We start from the raw sequence: 24,830 nt of genomic DNA on the forward strand, positions 1-24,830 counted from the left end.
GAAGAAAGGAAAGTTACTGTTTAAAGAGGTAGGGAGTTTTTGTTTGGCATGATGAAAATTTTTTGAAATAGTGGTTGGTGATGATTGCACAATAGTGTGAATGTAATTAATGTCACTGAATTGTACCTTTGTGTGTACGTAATTAGCAGTAAATCTCTGAAATATTATAGGTCAATGATGAATTAGGAATTTGGGAGAAATTGTTCAAGCATTTGAGTTCCTAGAGCATTTATCAAGAACTCTAAATGGCCTGAAATAGGTCTTTAATCTTAGACCTGAAAAGGAACATCTGTATCTTTTGATGATAACAAATGTTATCATCAAAATAAAGTGAAGTCACTCAGTCACGTCTGACTCTTTGTGACCCCATGAACTGTATGTAGCCTACCACACTCCTCTGTCCATGGGATTTCCCAGGCAAGAGTACTGGAGTGGGTTGCCATTTCCTTCTCCAGAGGATCTTCCCAACCCAGGGACTGAACTTGAGTCTCCCACATTGTAGGCAGACGCTTTACCATCTGAGCCACCAGGGAAGTCCTTCATCAAAATAACATAACATTAAAACCGAAATGTAACAATTATTCTTCCATATGTTTTCCTAACAGTGTTATATCTTCCTATATTTTATTAGTCAGCGAAGTGAACATAGTCATCTTTTGGTGTGTGTTTTCATTTTACAGAGGAAGGGACAGGCTCAGGAAGACGCCTTTCCCCGGGTCGCATGGCTGTAAAGAACACAGGCATTCTTTCATGTCCCAGCGCAGTTCTTACTGAGTCATTCATTATGTAATTGTGTGTCTCCTGTGCGCTAGCACCGGGAATATGACGACGACCACAGCAAACTCCGTGTCCTTACTCAGTCTGTGGTTTTTTAATAAAGGGGCGCCCCACAATTGTCACATAGTATGACAGTGGAGACACTGCAGAGGGGCTGTCTGAGGCAATGCGTGACATTCAGAAACGTCTGACATCTGGTTCAGTTTACATTTCTGTAACCACGTGGGTAAAGCCTAAGCTTTCCATCTTTGGAAAACTGATTTTCACCTTCCTAGCCTTTCACAGCCTTAGGCCAGCCTCTTAGAGCAAGCGTGTGCACAGTGGGGGTTGAAACTTGTGCTGCTCGGGAAAGAATGTTTTCCCAGGCATGGACACAGACCTCAGCCACTCTTCCTTCAGGAACCAGCTGGCTTCTAGCAGGTAACTGTATCCTGGTGCAGCACAGATGCTGAATAAGTTTATTTGGTCAGTGGACACAGGTTCCCTAGGTCAAGCCTCCAGCTGAACTGGAGCGGTTCTGCTGCTTCTGCATCACTTTACCTTTACCCACATACGGATTTCCTGGTATTTCTGTCGCCTGGGCACTTGTATTGTTGCTATAGTTTTTTGTTTTTTACTAATTGAATATGACCATATTCTCCCCCAAAAGGTAAATTCCATTTTTGTTCCAGAATATCTCAAGCTTCCAGATCTGGAACCTTAAAAGCAGCACAAATAATCCCACTGTAATGCTTCTATAAGGAGTAGCATTGAAACGACTGGAAGATCAAACATGTCAACATACAGATGTTTGATTTTGCAGTATGTTTGCACTGTTTTATACAGTGTGTAAAGTTTAATGGTTTGGGGATCTTACTAGTATCAGGATTCAAGAGCAATTAAATATTTGTTATTTTATCCTAATTTTCAGGTAAAGAAGATACTCCCTCATTACTTGGTCTCTGTGGGTCTCTAACATCAGTGGCAAGTTACAAATCTCTAACAAGTCTAAAATCGAATGACTACCTTGCAAGTCCTACAACAGAGATGACAAGTCCAGGTCTGACTCCATCCTGAAAAATTGTATGTAAAAGCCAGAAGTTTTTATGTTGCCAATATTCCATATACGTAAGTTTGACTGCTGGGAAAATCTTTGGAAGCTTATATTGTTCTGGGACATGTCTGGAATTCTGTTGCTTATATGAAAGAATTTAGTCCACTCCATGTAAACTTCTGGGCGAAAAAAAAATGCTGCCATTTTTCATTTTAAAATGACTATATTTGTGACTGAAGTTTAAAACACAGGCTTAAAAAACTTTCAGATATCCTCTAATAATCCATTGCAAATTGTACATATTTATTATTCAGCTGATTTTCATATATTTAAATGTATCATAGTTGCCAGAGACTGAGTTCAAGGTTTTATTCTAGATATTTAAGTATTTTCTTTTGCTCTCTTATTCAATTACATTTTCTAAAAATGACTTATTTCATTTTTCATGAAGTCCTTCCCAGGTTCTGATGTTTAAATGCCTTGTCTTTGAAGTGAGGAGAAAGGTTCTCAGCTGCAGCTTCACAGCAGTTTATTCAGTTTAATAGTTACCATTTAGTATCAACCTAACATTCCAGGCAACATTTTATAAATTTTGTAGGACGTGCCTTTAGGCAGTTACTAAATTTGTTTGGGTCACAAGGAAAGTATTTTACAGTATTTTAGGCCATTTAGGTAAAATGAATAACATTTTGTTTTCCCAAAATTTCCTTTAAAGTTTACCAATTTAAAAATTGATCACATTTATGTCCTATAAATTGGAAAAACTTAAAGATGTAGAACAGATGTTGAAAGCAATTTTATCAGGAGAGATTTCAAGTTCGTTTAAGGATTTGAGAAGTTTTAAAATAAGGATCAGTAGGCTAATCACCATACTTAACATCTGACATCCAGTGCTGTTTTTCTCTTGTGTGCAAGAATGAATTGTGTCTCACGTGCTTTAACAGCTTCTGTCATTAATCATGCCATAATCTCATTTTAAAACTGACCTTAAAAATTACTAGTTGAAAGTTTTATTAAAAAGCTCTGAGCTGTCTTTTAAATTTTTGCAAATTTTGAAACAACTGTATATTTGGTCCCCCCAAATTCCACCATGTTGAAAGAGGAAATGTATGAAGTATATTTTCTAGAGTAAGTAGTATGAGGAAAACATGATCAATTGTGCCAAAGATGTTTTATACATTGTTTACATGAAGAGGCTACTACAATACTTATCTGGGACTTCATATGCTATTTTTTATGTTAATAAAACACTACATTCAAACTTAGTAACTTTGACTATTGAAAGAACATTCCTCCTAAAATATTGAGAGAAAAGCAGCACTTACCAGTCATTCTTTGTACTAGAAATGTGGGAGTGTGGTGGTCCTCTGCAATACTTTACTCTCACTATTCAGAATTTAAGAAGATAAACAGTAACAAGGCTGCTCTTATGTTAAGACAGTTCAAACAATGTCATTTCAGGGACAAAGAAGACCTGGAAGCCCCTAAAAGAAATTATTTAGAGGCATCAGAACATACTCAGAGCTTTCTTCTTTAGCTTAAGTCTTCAGTACTTGTAGTAATGCAAATATTCTTGAGAAATGGTACCATCAATCTAGTCTAATTCTGTGTACCTTACTGTGTGATGTATCTACAGCAGTTTGTAACTCAGCAAGGGGAATGGAAGGAAGGTTGAAACAAGGGTACTGGAAACCTTGGGAGGAGCGAATGAGAAACGATTAAGGCCGGGTGATCTTCAAAAATTTTAGGCTGGCCTTAAGCACTGCTGCTGCTGCTTTCCTAACAACAGTCAGACTGTTTAAATGCTTTCATTCATGGGCTACTCTCAAATGACATTATCCTTCAGTAATTAAAGAAAATCAGTTACATTTTCCATACATTTTTATAATACAGAAAGGAAATATATGGGATTCCATACAAAATTGATCAGAATTTTTGTATTTGTTCTAATGTGCACAGAATCTTGTGCATCTAAACGTGCTGCTGAACGCAGACTGAAACATGACATCTGAGGACAGTGACTTTTTCTCCTTTCTTGGAGCTCTTGGTAGAAAATGGATCTGCTAATGTGACTTCAGGTTTCTACACAGTTCATTTCACGCTAGTTTTAGAGGCAGTTTGTTGACGTTTGCATGAGGTATGTCTCGATCTTCACTAGTGTTCATTGTTCACACACCCTCCCCTAAACAGAATGCTCGACTATATGCTACTATTTCCATGTGTATTTTGTTGCCTTGATGTACGATACTTGTTGCATGTATATTAAACATTTTGTACCACGAAGTAGTAGTCTTATTTTTTCATTGACAAAATGTTATTTGATTCAAGGTATACACTGAATTTTTGTTTCAAGTATATATTAACACCTCAATGACTAATATGAAAATGATTTTGGAGAAATCTTCATTTTATTTCAAGTTTTTATTTTCTAAAAAGTGACATAATATGGTTTAAATTGACAACATTCACTCAAGTGGTACAGCACAGTAGTGGTTTTGGCCGAGTTGTGATTTAATTATGTAACAACCCTGTTTGTTTTCTCACCTATAAAATGGACCCACCCCCATCCTCTCAGCACCTACGTGATGGCATCAGGATAAAGTCAACATTAAATAGAATTATAAGTTCTGAAGTGGTAAGTACCAAATGCAAACTACTATTAACTGTGACTGACAGGAACCTTAAACATCCAAGTAGACTAAATTGGTTTTAAGTCATCTTTATTAGATGTACATACAAATTCTCAAGTGGTTAAAAATGTTTCTCAAATTTACAACTTATGTAAATTCTTTGTTAAATTTCCAATTGTTGGTTATAGTTTCTAGGTTTGATAAATTAATACAGTGGATTACTCTGGAAATGTCACATGACTCCTTTGAACATCAGGGCTCTTAATTTCTTTTACCTAGTCCACTTTGCTCTTTAGTAAGCAAAGCAACTTCTATTTTGCTTTAGCTTTTTTTCCCGACTGATAGGAGGAAAAGATAAAATTATACCAATGCCATGGTGGTACCTTTTAAAAATATACTTTAGTATAAACCAAAACTTTTGTTTTTAAATAGGTTACCTGGTCATAAGTCCCATTTTTCATCCTGCCAGTCATTTTTCTAAAACCAGCTTCACTACACAACACTTGGTCTTAATATGTGATGCATTCTGGTGTTTTCTGTTTTATTCTAGGCTAACCTATGCTATCCTATTTTCTTTCAGTTTTAAAAAAAAAAAGGTCTTGAGAGAAAAACAAAACAACTCTGTAACTTTTCAGAGCTGTGCCCAAAATACTTCCTTGGTTTTCTCTTGCCTTCTTGATCCTCCTTTGGCAGACCAGGCCCCTTGGACTGCTTTTTCAATCTGATCTACCACGTGGCATGTATACTCTGCTCAAGTCACTGGTGCTAAGTACCACTGCCTGATTGAAGACCCCCAACCTCCAGGTATGTTGCCTTGGACTCCCTAAGTACCATTTCCCGATCAGTCTCTGCACCCCAGGCCAGGGGAGAATTCTTCAGCTTTTCCATTACTTCTTTTGTTTATTTCTAACAATCACAGCTGAAACCTTAAGACCAATGAGAGTAGCTGAAATGTCTTACCTCCAGAGCTGTTTATATTGCCTACCACATAAAAGGACTCATCTCAGTAAGTGTTGAGTGACTGATTAAAACATGGTAACAGTAATTTACTTTTAAAAGTTCCTTTTGGACAAAAATTAAAAAGCAATACACCAAACATTCCCATATCCCTGGAATTTGTGCCCTGGGGCGGGGGCCGGGGGGGGGGGGGGGGGGAGAGGCTAGAATTAAAGGAGTCAAATGTGGCTAAATAAACATAGTGAATAGTTTTCCTAGAAATAACTTTATTTTTAAAAAGTAATATGGAATTATATGAAAGGCCGCAAGCATGTAATACAATTACATAAGACAATTTTCTTAAACTTACACATAAGAAATGTGTATGTTAGAAATAAGAAATGTGTAAAAATAAGAAATAAGAAATGTGTATGTATGTGTAATAAGACAATTTTCTTAAACTTACACATAAGAAATGTGTATGTTAGAAATTTTAACATTAACAGAATGCATTTAGAAACATTACCAAGAATACAATTTGTAGCCAAACCTTTTTGGTTCTTACTAGTAACGCTTTTTTTTTTTTACCACTTAAGTATGCTGCTGCTGCGTCGCTTTAGTCGTGTCCGACTCTGTGCGACCCCATAGACGGCAGCCCACCAGGCTCCCCTGTCCCTGGGATTCTCCAGGCAAGAACACTGGAGTGGGTTGCCATTTCCTTCTCCAGTGCATGAAAGTGAAAACTGAAGTCGCTCAGTCATGTCCGACTCTTCGCGACCCCATGGACTGTAGCCCACCAGGCTCCTCCGTCCATGGGATTTTCCAGGCAAGAGTACTGGAGTGGGGTGCCATTGCCTTCTCCCCACTTAACTATAGACAAAGCCTAAATTCAGACTTCTTTTCTTTCAGATACATTGCAGGTAACGTATGTTACAAAAACTACAGGGAATTAGGTTTATTTAAGTTCTTTTATAAAATAAGAATTTTCCACAATGCAGTCAGTAGTGGGGCAAGGAGAGGATGCAAGTTTCCCTTCTGTTTGTTTATAAGTGACATTAACTTCAAATACATAACTGTTTTTTGAAACTATTGTTCAAAACCTAAATTTTTTTTACCTTTTCCTACCAGTTACCCAAAAGAAGCACAGCAAAACAAAGGCAAATTTAAATTTAATACTGTTCAAATCAGTGTTCAAGATAAACTTCCATGTGTTTTATACATATGTTGATAGTATAGCATTAACATAGTTTTATATGAAAGTATTTAGCTAGAAGCACAGTGGTAGCTTTAAGAAAGCACAAACTATTTCAATGAAAATATATATTTTTATGGATATATATGTTGCAAACTTAAGGTACATCAACACAGGATAAAATGAAGACAAAAAGCTTAAATACAAACCCTATATAGCTTCTTTCTGGTGAAACATAGTTTTCTATATTAGAAAAGACATTAATTCCTACCAACACTAGAGATTTGTCACTTAAATATGTATCACTCTATTTTAGGGAAAAAATGTTTCACATTTTCATAAAATACAGATAGACTGCAATAAAGTGCTTTTTCTTAGAGTATACAGATCCTGAGAAAAACAAAAATATTAAAAAACAGTGTCTTGAACTCATATTCTTTTTCATTGTTACATTCATAAACTAAACTTCTTAGGCATTAGCCTCCAGTGACTGAAAGCTCGCTCTTCAAGGAAGCTGGCTTGGTAGTTCTTGCTCTAGCGCACTCATGTGAGATGTGTAAAGTCAAGGGACATCTGGAACATACTCTGTCTCAGTGATGTTAGAACAAGCGAACAGGCGTGACCTAGAGAACTTCACAAATGGTAATACCTGCTGACAAGTCAGCTGAGACCAGAGGCCTTTCTTGTGCTGAAACAGCATTCTCACTAGCGTGAATACAACGTGGTTTTCCACTGCACACCCAAGTTTGACTGACGTGAACATTTAATACGGTCAGTAAACACTCTCTCTCACAGAAACAGTAGATAATGCAGGGTCTTTAGACATCAAAAATAGCAGCATCAATATTGCACAAGTTATATTTTTGGTTCATGAACATAAGATAGCCATACCTCTGATCAGAGAAATCTTAATACACGTGAAGCCTTAGAACAGTAACAGGGTGGGGGAAAAAAAACCAACCCAAATATATGTGAATTAAAGAAAATAACTGATATGCAATATTTAGTAAATGATGTGAGAATAATAATATTTAAAGACTGGTTTTGTTATCTACTTTGTTGAAACAATTATCTATGTCCATGATTTAAATATGTATAAAAGACTTGGGAATTCTTTTAGACTCTGTAAATCATTCAGGATGCAATTGCAAGAATGTTCAACGTCTCTTGACACTCCCAACAGGATGAAGTTACATAGAAATCTGTACCAAAATCTAAGATTATTGCTTTCAGTGTAGAACAATTTTTCTCTTCTTTACAAGAATGCTCAATGGTTATGATTTCTGGAATATCTTTTTCAAATTCTCAAAATTTAGGATAAAAATTTGAAGTTAGGATGATTAAATGCAAAGTAGAGATTTACTATTCATTTAAATTATAGATAAGAATGCTAGAAAACCACTGTATGATAATAGCGAAAAAAGTGAAAAAAACTCTTGCCTAAGAGTCTCCTCTTATTATTTGGTCAAGGTGGTTATTTCAGGTTTAAATGGCATCTCTAGTATTGCTGTCTTTGAGCATTTTGTTTCTGGAAGAAAGACTTTCCAAATTCATATGCACTGATCATAACAGAACAAGCAGGAGCAATTTTAATTAAATGAGGAATCAGTCCTAAAAAAGGGAACAGAAAAATTCAGACCAAATTTTACCTTGCATTTTAAAATGTAACTCATTTGGTTTCACTCTGAAAGTTATCAAATTAAGTGAAGTAACATATAAAATATTGTCCCACAACTGGTGTCAGAGAACAAGCCGAACCATTCACTCCTCACTTTAATTCCAAATTACTTCAAAAGCAACTGGTATTTAAAATTTTTAAACTTACAGCAAAGATATTTAGGAGGAAATAGTAAATGAGGAGTATTTTCAAAAAGTTTCTGTTGAAAGGCAATTAATTTAAAAAGGAAAAGTAAACATTTTAGTCAACAGTTTGGTAAAGGAAATATTTTTACCTGTAAATAATCCAGAAAAGCCATTCTTAGCAACAATGTTCTTCATTATAGTCCAGGTTGACATTTGCAAAGGCACAGAAACTGCTCGTTAAAGAAATGATGCTATTATAAATCACCGCTTAATGTCTAACATAGGTGAGTACACATAGAAGAGTGTCTATGGCTTCGGGATGTATCATCTCATCATAATAAGAACAGACCTGTTTACCTAAAGAACTAGATCTTATTTTTAATAGTTTGATTCATTAAAAAGACATTTTAAAGGCACTTTTAAGGTACATAGGACCAGAGGCAATGGAGGAGGAATATACAGAAAGCCTCTCCTGAATTGATGTTTAAGCCTGGTGGTGTATATCCCTTATACGTTTTTCCATATCTTAAAAATCTTTCATAATGAGAAATTTTAAAGATATACAGGAATTTTCATGGGGTTCCCCAAGTGAAGCCATGATAACCATTTTTCATTGTACTTTCAGTGCATACATTAAAAAAACTTTTTTCCCCTAAGAAAAGCTTTAAGGAAAATAGTTCATTCTCCCTAGGGAGGTTCCACATTATTAGAATCTTTCTGAATAGATGTGCTAGTCCTGAAATAAATCAGTCCTGTCTCCTCTGAGGGCAAGAGTTTTCCTGTAACTAACAGTAACATCTCACTTATTTGCAACTACTCAGGTGTCTGGGACACAGTAAAGAAACAGATTTATACATCTTTTGAAAACAGCAAAAATAGATATTACTCAGATTCAAACATAAACCTCATGAATCAGCTGTACATACACAAAGTTCACTTAACCTTCGTCATACACAATGATTCTAAGCAGCTGGCTTTGCCCACAGACTACAGACGCTAAAGGTGAAAAAAAATCTTCTAAAAGGTGGGTGTCCGACCATGTGAACCACTGTGACAGCTGAAGATCTGAGTCTTGCCCAGACCAGCGGGTGACAGGCCAACACTCCTAAGTTACCCTCACCAGCTTCTGAGAGCTGCATTATGAAAATACTACTGTAATCAGTGTGCACAGTGATGACAACTCGGAGTCATTAGGATTAAAGTACATTTTAGGAAGTATGCCCAGCGCAAAAGGGAAAATTAGGGAAAGGTGTCATTCAGTAATAGCTCTGTAGAATTTGCAACTTAATGAAGAGGGGCTCATTATCTCAAAATTTCTTTTACATAATATTAGATTCTCTATGAAGATAAATGAGGCCTTTTCATTTAGGAAGCTAATCTATCTATATAAATAGTGTAACTACAGTAATTAGAGCAACCAAACTGAAAGGATACATTTTAAAACCAAGAACAAACTATTTATGACTGAAATTTATCTCTCTAAAAACAGTGACAAAAGCTTTATACTACAAGTTGGCAACTTGTTGTTTAAATGTTTTCAATTTTGGAAACAACTAGTAAAGAAAGGAGGCCAAGTAGCTGGGTATTTCTAATCTTACGGAGCTCAAGTTCCAAACTGGTCTCTATTTTAATAGTAGGGTGAGATGATGTAAAAGACAACGAACAAGACAACTTCTCAACTGGAGGTCAGCCATGGCAGAGCCCTGCCTAAAGACCCAACATCCAAGAGCTCTTTCTACAGGGGAAAAGCAACTTCATACACTGTAAGGAAGCACTGTGATTATTCAAGCACAGACAACAATGAACACTCCTCTACTGACCATCCAGATGATCAAATCCTAACAATTTTATGTTTCAGAAACAAAGCCCCATTTCCAGTGGGCTTGCTACACTGGATGATAATAATAACAATGAATCTAGTAGAAGCAACTAATAGTAATTTTTTTTTCAATATGGACCATTATTATTTATTGAGGTTGTTCAGTATTGCTTCTGTTTTATGTTTTGGTTTTTTAGCCAGGAGGCATGTGGGATCTCAGCTCCCCAACCAGGGATCGAACCTGCACCTTCTGCATTGAAGGGGAAGTCCCCGGGACAATTTTGTTCTAGAAGAAATTACAGGTTATAAAGAAGTAGATGGGATAATAGGGTGGGGGGTAGGGGGGCCCCACCCTATTATCTCATCTACTTCTTTATAGTAGGGGGGACACATCAAAAGGGAAGCTAAAAAATAGAAAAGAAAAAAAAAGAAGAATATGTATATGCATACTAATGTAGTCTTTAAAATTTCTGAAATTTTTTGTTTAGGTTTAGAGTTTTTTCTGGGTACTCCATTCTAACAGTACATTAGTTTGAGTTAAGTACAGAGGAAGGCAACAAAGGGGCAGGGGGAATCTTGTCTTCCCTTTCTTAGATATTCCTAAACAGTATCTAGAAAGAAAATATTTTTTATGGCATCTTAGACACATTTTAAATTAATTAAACTTACTTTTCTGGCTTTCATATATCCAAAGTTGTGTCTGCTTTTGTGTTTTTGCCACATCAAATGGCAAAGTTACAACAGCTGCAAACTAACAAAAAGTAAAATTGATTAATTTAAATTTTCCCCAAAGTATTTTATACTCTAATTAGCATATTACTTAATAAGGATAGTAAAAAAATCATAATTAAACTGAAACATAAAGTGAAACCAGAGAGGTTTAAAGAGAAGCTCCTATTGAAGAGAACAGATAAAGTCTTACATACTCCTCCCAAAGTTCAGGAGTAAGAGAACAGTTCCCCTATATTCCTGAGGTCACACTACACTAGTTGGCAGTCAGAATTCCAAGCAGACCTCTAACTGCAAAACCAGTATTCACAATTTCTAATGCTCCTGTGTGTTCCATTATTCCTTTACTACAGATGAAGGCATAATATGTATTTTAAAGCAGAAATTCAAGTACCTAGTAATTAGCATTTAAAATTTTCCAAAAGTTTTTAAAATTGTTAGAAAATGGACTTTTGAACTTTTAGTGCTATATCCATTTTCTTTATGGGTTTCAACATATTTATCAAATGTAGTTCACAAATCATCTTTAAAAACACATTTCATGCAAATCAAAACCACAATGAGGTACCATCTCACGCCAGTCAGGATGGCTGCTATCAAAAAGTCTACAAACAATAAATGCTGGAGAGGGTGTGGAGAAAAGGGAACCCTCTACACTGCTGGTGGGAATGCAAACTAGTACAGCCACTATGGAGAACAGTGTGGAGATTCCTTAAAAACTGGAAATAGAACTGCCATATGACCCAGCAATACCACTTCTGGGCATACACACTGAGGAAACCAGAATTGAAAGAGACACGTGCACCCCAATGTTCATCGCAGCACTGTTTATAATAGCCAGGACATGGAAGCAACCTAGATGCCCATCAGCAGACGAATGGATAAGGAAGCTGTGGTACATATACACCATGGAATATTACTCAGTTATTAAAAAGAATGCCTTTGAATCAGTTCTAATGTGGTGAATGAAACTGGAGCCTATAATATAGAGTGAAGTAAGTCTGAAAGAAAAACACCAATACAGTATATTAATGCATATATATGGAATTTAGAAAGATGGTAATGATGACCCTATATGAGAGACAGCAAAAAGAGACACAGATGTAAAGAACAGACTATTGGACTCTGTGGGAGAAGGCGAGGCTGGGATGATCTGAGAGAATAGCATTGAAACATGTATATTATCACATGTGAAATAGATCACTGGTCCAGGTTCAATGCATGAGACAGGGTGCTCAGGGTTGGTGCACTGGGATGACCCTGAGGGATGGGATGGGGAGGGAGGTGGGAGGGGGTTTCAGGATGGGAAACACATGTACACCCATGGCGGATTCATGTCAATGTATGGCAAAAACCACTACAATATTGTAATTAGCCTCCAATTAAAATAATTAATTAAAAAAATCTTCAAATTAATGATTTAAGTTATTTCCATAATGCCTTAATTATGCAAGAAAGGTTTTCTGAAAGAACAAATTCTCTTAAGAATGTCTCATATTTGATATAACAGTCATGCAAAGTAAAACCTAGTGTCTATTTTCTGTTTCCCAACTTACATTTGACCAATATGCTCATAAAATAACCTTTAAAGTCATTTATTTTTATTTCACCCATCAATGTAAAGAGATTTAAGTTCTTGAAATCAGTTTCAAAGATCTCAGGTAAGATAAAATCAATTGTTTCTCTACAATCTAACACATAAGAGTTGTCCTTTCGTATCTGAGGTATATTGGCTACAGATACTGAAACCTGTGGAGTATCTGTCCCTTATATAAAATGGCACAGCACAGTTGGTCCTCCATGTCTGTGGTTCCACATCTGTGGATTCAACAGCCAAGAATCGAATTGCTTCAATCTGCGCATGTAGAACCCCTGGACAGGGAGTGCTGATGGGAGTATCAAAGGTAGCAACAATGAGGTATGAGCCTGACACTTCGCAGAATAACAGGGTTTAGGCTGTTCTGTTTTCTAACAGAAAGCCTGGACATTATCCTACTTTTCTTGTTGCAGAGACACATGTTTATTTAACAGTTAAAAGGCAGTAATATTTTCTAAATTGTTAAAGATTTTAAAAATATATTTTCTGTGTTAGGTAGGAAAGAGTAAAACAACATTCTTTCATTACTGGAAAGCTGAGACAACACCCTACAGCCATTCAGCTTTTTTTTTTTTTTTTAACATAAAGCACTAAGTGCAGAACTGGCTCTACAATTCTGTTAGGGGTCACTAAACATAAATGGTACTTGTTTTTCATCATTCATGGTGGATTAAGATACAAATTTTATTTATAAGTTACTTTTAATCACTTCACAATTAAGAGAAATAATTAAAAGATTTTCCTGGTATTCTAACTTCTTAAATTGCTACAAAGAATTGCTCTTTTGCCTCAATATATTTATACCCCATAAGGGTTAATTCGACATATACCAGACCTGAGAATCTTCACATCTCAATTTTGAACACAACCTCAGGGTCTTCTGTAGCCTAGGTTTTCTGACAGTTACTCCAGTATTTTTCTGCCAGTCTCCATGACTTCACTCTGCTCCTTCACTCTCTTTCTCTGGTTCCAATATGTCAGCACATCACTGTGTCATCAAAATTCATTCTCTAAGTATGTGGGGATAAGAAAGCTCTCTGTGTCCAAGATCATGGTGATAAGAATCTGCACAATGGCCCACTACGTGAGTTTTCATTATGTGAAAGAGTGGCCAGAGGTGAACTCCTACTACCCAAAAATGGCCACTGGGTACTGCTCCCTTCTAATTGTTAAGTCTTGTTCAAATTCTTTTACGAGGTACTCAGTCAGAATGTTCCCAAAGAAACAGGAATTAGCAGCAAAGGATGCAATTGCTTCTATTCAATCACATGATACATATGAGATAACATTTATATTAACTAACAAGATCTACTGGTATTTAATGACCAAACTGCCAAACACTTTATGTAATAAAGTACTATCTAAACTCATTATCAATTGCACTCATCTCACACACTAGTAAAGTAATGCTCAAAATTCTCCAAGCCAGGCTTCAGCAATACATGAACTTCCAGATGTTCAAGCTGGTTTTAGAAAAGGCAGAGGAACAAGAGATCAATTTGCCAACATTTGCTGGATCATCGAAAAAGCAAGAGAGTTCCAGAAAAACATCTATTTCTGCTTTACTGACTATGCCAAAGCCTTTGACTGTGTGGATCCAAATAAACTGTGGAAAATTCTGAAACAGATGGGGATACCAGACCACCTGACCTGCCTCTTGAGAAACCTGTATGCAAGTCAGGAAGCAACAGTTAGAACTGGACATGGAACAACAGACTGGTTCCAAATAGGAAAAGGAGTCTGTCAAGGCTGTATATTGTCACCCTGCTTATTTAACTTATATGCAGAGTACATCATAAGAAACGCTGGGCTGGAAGAAGCACAAGCAGGAATCAAGATTGCCGGGAGAAATATCAATAACCTCAGATAGGCAGATGTCACCACCTTTATGGCAGAAAGTGAAGAAGAACTAAAGAGCCTCTTGAAAGTGAAAGAGGAGAGTGAAAAAGTTGGTGTAAAGCTCAACATTCAGAAAACTAAGATCATGGCATCTGGTACCATCACTTCATGGCAAAAAGATGGGGAAACATTGGCTGACTTTAATTTTTTGGGCTCCAAGATGACTGCACATGGTGACTGCAGCCATGAAATTAAAAGACATTTACTCCTTGGAAGGAAAGTTATGACCAACCTAGATAGCATATTAAAAAGCAGAGACATTACTTTGCCAACAAAGGTCCGTCTAGTCAAGGCTATGGTTTTTCCAGTGGTCATGTATGGATGTGAGAGTTGAACTATAAAGAAAGCTGAGCACCGAAGAATTGATGCTTTTGAACTGTGATGTTGGAGAAGACTCTTGAGAGTCTCTTGGACTGCAAGGAGGTCCAAGCAGTCCATCCTAAAGGAGATCAGTCCTGGGTGTTCATTGGAAGGACTGATTTTGAAGCTGAAACTCCAATATTTTGGTCACCTGATGCCAAGAGCTGACTCATTTGAAAAGATCCCGATGCTGGGAGGGATTGGGGGCAGGAGAAGAAGGGGACGACAGAGGATGAGATGGCTGAATGGCATCACCGACTCGATGGGCATGAGTTTGAGTAAATTTCAGGAGTTGGTGATGGACAGGGAGGCCTGGTGTGCTGCGGTTCATGGGGTCGCAGAGTCGGACATGACTGAGTGACTGAACTGAACTGAACCTCAATAATAACTCATGATCTAACAAGTTCAAAAGTTTCACAAAGATATAATGTACTTGTAATATAATAAAGACATATAAAATGCATTTTAAAATATTTAATGGCTAGTATTGATAATTTATCTTCAAAATAGGGTAGTAAATACTTAGCACTTTGAGGATGCACTACTTTAAAGTTGTTCTATCTCAACAGACATGAAATGCTACATAATATTTTGTTCTGTTTTAGTAAGACAATTATCACTATTTTGGAATATAACAACAAAAGAAGAAACTTACAGAACCAGACAATGCCCCTGAGGTAAAGTTGATCATAAATGTTGGTTCATATAAGCCAGATTTTGCACACAACCACTTCTTTAAGACTTCATAGTTATACCAGTACATTGCTACAAAAACAGAATAGAATGAACATATTTAGAAATGAAATGTGGACTTTACGGAAAATAATTGAAGAATATTATATATTAAAAGAAAAGAGAATTCTAGTATTGACACGCCTTGCTTTCTGCTTACACACATAGGAGGTGAAATTTGTAAAAATAGTAACCAAATTCTCAGTAATATTCTAGGAGTCTTATAAACAAAACTATGCATCAGTAAGAAGTAGGACTTTAATCTCAAAACCCAACAAGAACACGAGAGGAGAGAGTCACATCTCATGAACACTGATGTAAAAATCCAAAAGAAGAAAAACTGAAGTATTTCATGAACTATCACACACTATGACTAAATTGGGTTATCTGATAAACACAGTCGTGGTAAACGTAAGAAATGCTTTAGATACTGTGTACCACATTAACAGAATTGTAAAATCATCTAAAAATGATGGAAAAGCATTCAAAGAAATTTCTTAGAAACCGAGGAATAAAAGGCAGCTGCTTCAACTGGATAAAGGATATTCATCATGAACTTAAAAATGAAATAGTTATAATTTACACATTATTGTCTACATAGGAAAAAGGCAGACAAATTAGGATTTATAACAGTTTTAGAAGAAGCTGAATATAAGCTAACAGACAAAAACCAACTCACATTGCAACACCCACAAACACCTGGAAAACTTTTTTAAATAGATTTTTTTAAATAGGCACTAAAAGCTGCAGATTCTTGTACATACCCAGCAAGAGACTGAAACAATGTTCCCAGCATTGTTTACTTGTTTATTCATGTATAAACAAGAGTGAAATCAAACAGCCGCACGTATGAAACAAAACTTAAGGAATATTTCCAAGTAAAATAAATTTTATACCTCAAAAATAGGCAAAACTGAATACCATTGTTTAGCAATAATACATATGTGGTAAGACTACTTTTTAAAACCAAGTAGGTGATAAAAATTCAGGTAAGAGGTCACCACTAAGGATGTGACAGTGAAGGGGGACATATGTGGTTTCCTGATTTTAAAAACTGTCGTGTTCTAATTCATTTACAGAGGTGGTGATGTCACAGGTGTTTATTAGCTCACTTGGTAATTTATATCGTTACTACTTTTTATGTATAAAATATCAAAATAAAAAATGAAGAAGTATTGGTCTAGGAATCCATGGTGTTTCTAAAAAGCACAGCTGAACACAAAAGTTGAAGAAAAATACTTATGGAAAGGGAAAGATACAGGACTGTGAACAGGAGTCCAAGCAAAGGATTAAATCAAAGGGAGAAAGAATGTGGAATGTTAATACAATGGTTCTCAGTGATTATTTCTTCCAGGTTTTAAATGGAAACATCAGATTCACAAGAGAAGTACTACTGAAGTGTGCACATTCTATAAGTTGTTAATTTTGTATTTCTTCATGATTTTCTCCCTTTTCATAATTCAATGGTTAGCACGATCTTGAATCTGATTTATAATAGTTCCTACAAGACACTCACTCAAGTGGGGGAGATTTTTAATAACTGAAAAAAGTAGGAGTCAAGATAATTCACTTAAATGTTATGATATTTTGTAATTCACTTACATGTTATGATATTTTGATTTGTAGTACTTTACATATCTTACTAATTATGACTTCTTTACAATAATTTTAAACATAGTTTGCATTACCTAAATATGAGTACTCACCTATTGATATTTAAAAAGAAAGAAAACACAAAGAGAAAAGAAAACCAGGCTTCAAACAGAAACCGTTCATTAAATAAATACTTACCAAGATCTGAGAGAGCCACACTGAACTAGGTGTGTGTGATCACCTAAGACAGTAACATACCTTTAGTCTTAAAGAGTCTAGAATTAAATTAAAAAAAAAAAAAGAGTCTAGAATTTCCTTGATTTAAAAGTGGTATATACAAAGCTACTTAAAATATAGTAGATAAATCCTACCTGAGAATGGTACATCTCTAAGAATGGTAGAAGCCCAGCCCCTCCAGAGCGAAATCCAACCATCTTCAGATACTTTCTTGCTGACAAATCGATACAGTTCCTCATAAGAAAACTTCTTAGATTGCATCTTGGTTCTAATAAATTCCAGTGGACTTATTACAGTCACTGCGCCAACTGGTACAAAACAAGAAAATACAACAAAAGCACAGCCATGCATTACGAAGACATGCATGCAGAAATGAGTATTTCATGCATTTTTATATTTTAAAATTTTATTCTAAAATGTCTGCAAACTGTATCTAGTATCTGATGATGGCAACATCCTGGCTCTGATTTTTTCCCTTGATAAAGGTATTTCACATACCTTAATCTTTCAAGAGCAGTTCCACAGCCATTATACATCAACCAGGACTATTATAAACCTCACTTCCACTACACAGAGAAAAATGTCCTTCTGATTAAACTCTGAATCTCAAAGTGTATACAGAAAATGATTAAAGACTCTGGCATTAATTAGACTCTGTGTTATTATCCTAAAATCTAGAATCTAAGGTCTACAATGTCAAATCTGAAAACTCTGTCCAAGAATTAACAGGACAGGTTGATCCCGTCCCGTTCTGATGGCAGTCACCACACAATATGACTGCTAGAGCTTAGGTATTAACATATGAGGACAAACTACAATGCAAAATAAATCTTTACCAATACTCTATTTGAAATTCTCTATAAATGTAAAAATGTTAAAACAAGCTTTAAGTAGAAATCAGAATGAAAATATTGTGAATTTATTACTAACGTCTGGCCACGATTCCAGCAACAATTGGTATGCGGCTTTCATTCTCTCCTAATTTAGATCTCAGAAGAGCAGTTAATAGATCATAGCAGGTAAAATAAATAACTGTGGCAGGAACTGCTATCACTCTGTTAGAAACATACAAACAAAAAGATTTGCACAACACTATCAAAAGGCTTAAACATACTCAAGTTAGTATTAAGTACAAGACACAGGGCATGGTGCACGTGTGCTCTGTCACGTCAGGCTCTGAGACCCCATGGGCTGTAGCCCGCCACGCTCCTCTGTCCATGGGATTTCCCAGGCAGGTGTACCAGGGTGGGTTGACACTTCCTTCTCCAGGGGATCTCCCTGACCTGGGGATCAAACCCACTTCTCTGTGTCTCCTGCCCTGGCAGGTGTGTTCTTTACCAACTGCACCACCCGGGAAGCACAAAATGAAGATCCTTCTACTTTACAGAAGCAGAAAACCACAACAAATCAGCTATGAGATCAATTTTTCTTTAACGATTATCAGTGTTTAATTAGACAAGAAAAAGATGCATAGTAGGTTTCTGCTCTCCAGAGATTTGTAATGTAGTAGAGAAGATAAGTTTAGAGCACCCAGTCAGGTCATAAATATGAAAAGACAAATAAGTTGTCTTGACTTATTCTGTGTCTGGTCTTCATTTCAAACTATGTAGTAGTTGGTAACATGAAAATCACTCAAGTAAAAAATCTTGTAAAATTTACTTGTAAAAAAGTACAAGCACAATTATAAAATACTGTGGACCATGTCATACCTGCTTATAACTGAAAATGTCACCAGAATTATATATATATTCCAATGACATTCTTTCAAATGAAAATATTAAGAGGGAGTTATTAATTAAATACAAAGTGGAAGGTACTATCATGTCATCAAGATTTAATGCAACAACAAATCAGTCTCTGTTTCTGGTCTAACCAAAGGACTATCACAGACCATACGTGGCAATGCCAAATACTCTACAGTGAAGTGTGGTGATGAGAACTTAGGAACAGGACTGACTGCTGCTCCTGGATCTATCACCAACCTTATAACCTTAGGTACTGTTTAGAGTATGTGCCTCAAAACTGACTAATGTGCTCCATAACAAGATAAATCAGAAAGAAACGAGGTGGAGAAAGGCAAGGTATTAACTGGAATTTTTACATTCAGCCTTACTAGCTTGTCATATGAATTCACCTAATAGCTAATTAGTACTGAATTATATGGAAAAGAAGTATAAATAGCACAATACCTCTCATTATTTTAGTAAAATAAAAACTCAAATGAACACTAATTTCTTAATTTCTGAACATGAAAAAATACAGAATGTTTGTGCCCCAAATCGGTATCTTTAGGAGGGCCTATTTGTCTGCTGGACCTTGGGTCATCTTCAAGGAATTTAGCCCTTGAAATACTCCCTGTAACAAGGCTTTTCTGTATGTCTGGAGCTCTAAACCAGCTTGCCTGCATTGATTTGTGCATATGATGTGAGTTTTGGTAAACATCTGTTTCTTTTGGGGGGGGGCTGGAGTTTCAGTAACCACAGCCAGTCGTTAACACAGCATGCTATTATCATCAGCCCCCACTGCAAACCCTAGACTCAGATTCAAGTGCCGCGAAGGCGGAACCCCTACACTTGCCGCGGCGGCCCGGGGCTGGGAGAGGCGCATGCGCCCTGCGTGTCACAAGGGGCGGGGGTCTCGGGAGGACTCCGCCTGGCCAGCTCCTTGTTGCACCTTTCCCCTCACTGATTCCGCTTCTTGCCTTTCCCCCTCACTGATTCCACTCCGTGCCTTTTGCGGTAACGAACCACAGACATTAGTATACGTCCTGTGAGTCCTTCTAGCAAATCATCAAATGTGGGGTAGTTGTGAGAGTCACAAAACAATGCTCTAGAAAATGAAAAGTTCTGATATTAAAAATGCATGATGTTGTCCCATCATATTGATAGGGCAAAACAAAACCACCACCATCACTAAGTAAGAAAAATACTAAATTTCAACTTACAACGTAGGAGGAAGGCCACTCCACAGGGATTTAATGCCCTCATTTCAAATGATTTTCAAAAAAGCATCCTAAAATTGTAGTAGGAAAAAAGTGGTCAAAATATATACCTGATATACCTGAACCTGATATACAAAAAAGTTTATAGTGATAATTGGTATTTGATTCTTTTAAGCATTTATTTCTAAAATAAAAGCTTCCCACATTTATATACGCCTATTTTATAAAAAGGAAAAAAGCAGAATTCTTCTCAACTTCCAGACACAAATAAAGCATTTCTAAATGACAGTTCCTGCTTACAAAATAAACCTATATTACTCAGCTTGGGATTGTTCTACTTAGGGCTAAGGAGCAATGTTTTTTGAAGATTATTATGAAAAGGAAGTGGAGGGATGGCAGAAAGTTAGAATAACTCTCCTCTCCAATTATGAAATCTGAGAGAACATTATTTAAATCCAATATTTGAAAGCTCTGAGGAAGAACAAAAAGCAAGTAGAAGTTAGAGGGAAGCTTACTGTTAAAAGTCAAAGTACCATGAATGAAGTTTGCACATTTACAGCTTTTTGACCATGGGAGCTGCAAGGAACAGTACATTTACTTGCTTGAGACGGCAAACACCAGAGTTCAGGCTCGTAGACTAATCAGAAAGTTAGTAGGGAAATCCTAGGAAAAGAGGCTACAGAGGACATTGCTGCTGTTTTAGTCGTTCAGTCATGTCTCAACTCTGCGACCCCATGGACTGCAGTCCTCCAGGCTCCTCTGTCCATGGAATTCTCCAGGCAAGAACACTGGAGTGGGTTGCCCTTTTCTTCTCCAAACAGAGGATGTAAGCCCTTGAATTTAGAGACAAAGTCAGCCACAAGAGGTGGCTCACCACTCAACTGTGCAGCCCCAGGAGAAGACAACGAAAACAAACCAGACACCCCGCGGATGGCAGACGGGATGGGGATTTCAGCTGCAGCCCACCACAGTGGTGCCTGAGTGTGACGTCTGAATCTAGCCAAAGTTAACTGCCTTTTAGAAAAGAACTGACTCTTGGGAAGAATATAAAAGAACCCAGAGTCTTTACAATGCATTCTTCATAATGTCCACTATCCAATCAAAATTCATTAGACATAAAAAGAAGCAAAAGAAAAAGCAGTCATCAGAAACCAGCACTGAGATGATTAAGACGATGCTATCTGCAGACAAGAACTCCAAAACACCTATTATAAACATGTGCAAGGGGTACAAAGATGATGGGTCCATAGTGCATGAGCAAATTTGGAATTCAGCAAGGAAATAATTACTGTTAAAACTGCCAAGTGAAAATTCTAAACCTGAAATGAAAAATTAACTAAGTGGGCTTAACAGCAGAAAGGAGATAGCAAGGAGTCACTGAAGACAAACCTAAAATTAAATTGGAAGAAGGAAGAGAAAAATAATGAAGAAAAATGGGAACTTCCCCGTGGTCCAGTGGTTAAGACTCTATGCTTTCACTGCCGAGGATCCAGTTAAATCCCTGGTCAGGGAACCATGATCCAGCAACCCACATGGCATGGAAAATTAAAAACAAAAAACCAAACCTTTAGAAAAATGATCAAAGGCTCAGAGACCTGAGGGTAGAAAACTGATCAGAGGCTCAGAGACCTGAGGGGAAACATCAAGCGGTACAGCACTAGTTTATGTGGAGTCATAGAGAAAAGGAGAGAAAACAGAAGAGGAAATTACCTGATGAAATGATGAGCAAAAGACTCCCTGAATTAGTGAAAGGTATCAATTGACAGAGTTCCAAATATCAAAAAAAGAGAAAAAAGTGAATAAAAAACAAATAAAACAAAAAACAGTAGAGGAAAATGACAAAATACATATAGGGAAAGGATAATTAAATGAAGACCAACTTCTCAGCAGACATATAAAAGGCCAAAAGACAATGCAGCATTTAAGGTGATAAAAAAAAAAAGCAAGCCAGAATTCTGTATGGTGACAAATACATGTCAAAAATGCTTTAAAAAGACATTTCTATAGAACAAAACCTTGGAGATTACCCTGCCAAAATACCTTCAATAAAGAAATGCTGAAAGGAGTTCTTTAGGATGAAGGGTCATGGTGGCACCACGTAACTACCATCTTCAGAAAGGCAGGAAGGCCAAAAGAGGTGGGAAATACATGGTTACAGGTGAATATGTATTTCCTTTTAACTATTTAAAAGACGTAAGACTATTTAAGTTGAAAATTCTAACTGTGAACTGTGGCATCTGTAAAGTACTACGATGTGCCAGCCGTGAGGCAACAGCACAGACGAAGAGGAGGGGGTTAGGGCGTCAGGACATGAGGGGCCTGAGATCCACTCTACTTGTGGGTCAGCAAGTCAGCCCGCATGGCATCATGAGAGCCCAGGTAAAGACGAAACTCTCTGGGGAGAGACATAAAGCCCATCATCGCAGCAACAGCAGCAGCCAGAGTACCCGCATTCTGATCCCTGTATCCTGGGCCCCAGTTTCCACAGGCCGTGTGAAGAAGGCTGGACGACAGCTGAACACACAGTGGATGCACACAGGAGAGGAAGCCTGACCGCAGGGGGTCCAAATCATTTACAACAGGGAGTAAGGATGCCTGTATCTTCCAAGGTCATTCACTCTCCAAACAGCCTTGAAAAGATGATTAGGAACAAAGGACAGACAATGCCACGCACATGAGAAGGCCCAATGTGAAACGCTTTTGAAGAACTGTTTGGAATTGAGGAATCAATATAATGTTATTAAAATTCAAACCAATAACAGGAAAGGAGGAAAAAAGGGAACAATTAGAAGAATATACAAAAATAGACTAATACTCCAACCATATGAAAATTATATTAAAGGAATAAACTTTCCAATTAAAAGTTACAACATCAACAGCCATCTGCATACTATCTGTGGAGTCTCTAGGGCTTCCCAGGTGGTGCTAGCGGTAAAGAATCCACCTGCCAATGCAGGTTTGATCCCTGGGTCAGGAAGATCCCCGAGTAGGAAACAGCAACCTGCTTCAATATTCTTGCCTGGAGAATCCCATGGACAGAAGAGCCTGGCAGTTCATGGGGTCACAGAGGGTGACAGAACAAGACAGAACTGTATCACCATCTTGAGGTAAAAGAATGGAAAAATTAGGCTACATAAACACTACTATGAGAAAGCGAAAAGCTGCAAGCTGAAAGGTGGCTTTACTACATTCAGATAAAAGACTTCAAGATAATGAGCATTACCAATGACAATGAAAGAGATTTCATTATAATAAAGATGTATCAGAAAAACATATCAAGTGAATGTGTATGTTCCTAATAACTGAGGTTCAAAACCCTATGAGGCAGACCAGAGAGAACTAAAAAGGAAAACAGACATATCCTCAATCATATCTAAAGACTATTATATCCTCTATCAGAGAATAATAGAATAATTTTTAAAAATCTGTAAGAATTCAGCAGATCTAAATAAAACATCACCACCCTGACCTAATGTCTTATAGAACGCAATACACAACAATTGCAGAATACAATATACACTCTAAAGAGCACAAAATTGTCACCAAGACAGATCATACATAGGGCCATTACACAAGACTCAATACATTAAAAAATCTGAAAACTTAAAAGAGTATATTCCTTCGACCAGATTGGAATTAAATTAGAAATCAGGAACAATAAGGTACCTAGGAAAATATCCAATTATTGGAAAATTAATAATCCATGGCAAAAGAAATTACAAAGAAAATCAGAAAATATTTCAACTGATAAAACACATCAAAATTTTTGGAACACATCTGATTTAGTACTTTGAAGGAAATTCACAGCTTTAAATGTGGAGTTGAGGAAAGAAAGGCTAAAAATCAATAATTCATGTTTCCACCTAAGAAAGTAGCATGCAATGACCAAAATAAATCCAAACAAGAATTCTGATTTCTGGTTCTGCATATAAAGAGCTTGGAAGCATCACTTCTATCCTCACAACAAGAAAAAAACCTGAACAAACTGAAAAATCAATTCCTCTTAGGATAATCAGAGAATTGAGGTCACTGGTCAAACTGCTACCTTGAGCACTGGTAAGTGAAACTGAAGTTGCTCAGTTGTGTCTGACTCTTTGCAATCCCATGGACTGTAGCCCACCAGGCTCCTCCATCCATGGGATGTTCCAGGCAAGAGTACTGGAGTGGGTTGCATTTCCTTCTCCAGAGGATATTCCCAACCCAGGGATCAAACCCGGGTCTTCCACACTGTAGGCAGACGCTTTACCATCTGAGCCTGGAGAGATCGTCAAATACAGAGACTCACTCACAGCACAGTAGAGCAGAAGCCCAGAGTCAGAACCAGCGCCAAGAGGAAAGCTACGAGCTATATCTGACAAATGGCTGGAAGCTCGGTGTAGACTAACTGGAGAATCAAAACCTCTGAGGTGCTCCTATGAGAGGGCCTTCCCGCTTTCCTGACTTTTAGCCCCTGAGCCCTACCACATCCTCATTGTTAAGATCAGAGAGAAATCCCCTCCTGTTTCCAGCAGGGTAAGGGGAAAAGAAGCCAGTTTTCAAATATGCCCCACAT

The 24,830-nt window shown here is 37.0% G+C and overlaps 2 protein-coding genes across 18 annotated transcripts in view; one reads left to right on the forward strand and one right to left on the reverse strand.

Annotated features, from left to right (window-relative positions):
• The window catches only part of RUNDC3B (RUN domain containing 3B), a 154,864-nt gene extending 150,779 nt beyond the window's left edge, over positions 1 to 4,085 (forward strand). For 7 of the 8 annotated variants that reach the window (XM_065939652.1, XM_065939648.1, XM_065939645.1 and 4 more), the window contains one exon: positions 1,688 to 4,085. In XM_065939652.1, the coding sequence (XP_065795724.1) occupies positions 1,688 to 1,833 (146 nt within the window). In that variant the 3' untranslated portion in view covers positions 1,834 to 4,085. The remainder of the gene's footprint in view (positions 1 to 1,687) is intronic. The other variant, XM_065939650.1, reaches the window with a different exon arrangement.
• Positions 4,086 to 5,892: 1,807 nt separating this feature from the next.
• The window catches only part of LOC136171023 (phosphatidylcholine translocator ABCB4-like), a 93,379-nt gene continuing 74,441 nt past the window's right edge, over positions 5,893 to 24,830 (reverse strand). For 5 of the 10 annotated variants that reach the window (XM_065939727.1, XM_065939728.1, XM_065939731.1 and 2 more), the window contains 3 exons: positions 10,860 to 10,941; positions 8,521 to 8,601; positions 5,893 to 8,179 (listed from right to left, as the gene is read on the reverse strand). In XM_065939727.1, the coding sequence (XP_065795799.1) occupies positions 8,067 to 8,179; positions 8,521 to 8,601; positions 10,860 to 10,941 (276 nt within the window). In that variant the 3' untranslated portion in view covers positions 5,893 to 8,066. Of the gene's footprint in view, positions 8,180 to 8,520; positions 8,602 to 9,313; positions 9,505 to 10,859; positions 10,942 to 17,502; positions 17,646 to 18,336; positions 18,393 to 24,830 lie in introns of those variants that run through there. The other 5 variants (XM_065939732.1, XM_065939730.1, XR_010663736.1 and 2 more) reach the window with 4 other exon arrangements.

The sequence above is a fragment of the Muntiacus reevesi genome, chromosome 6, assembly GCF_963930625.1.
Source record: "Muntiacus reevesi chromosome 6, mMunRee1.1, whole genome shotgun sequence".
Lineage (NCBI taxonomy): Eukaryota > Metazoa > Chordata > Mammalia > Artiodactyla > Cervidae > Muntiacus > Muntiacus reevesi.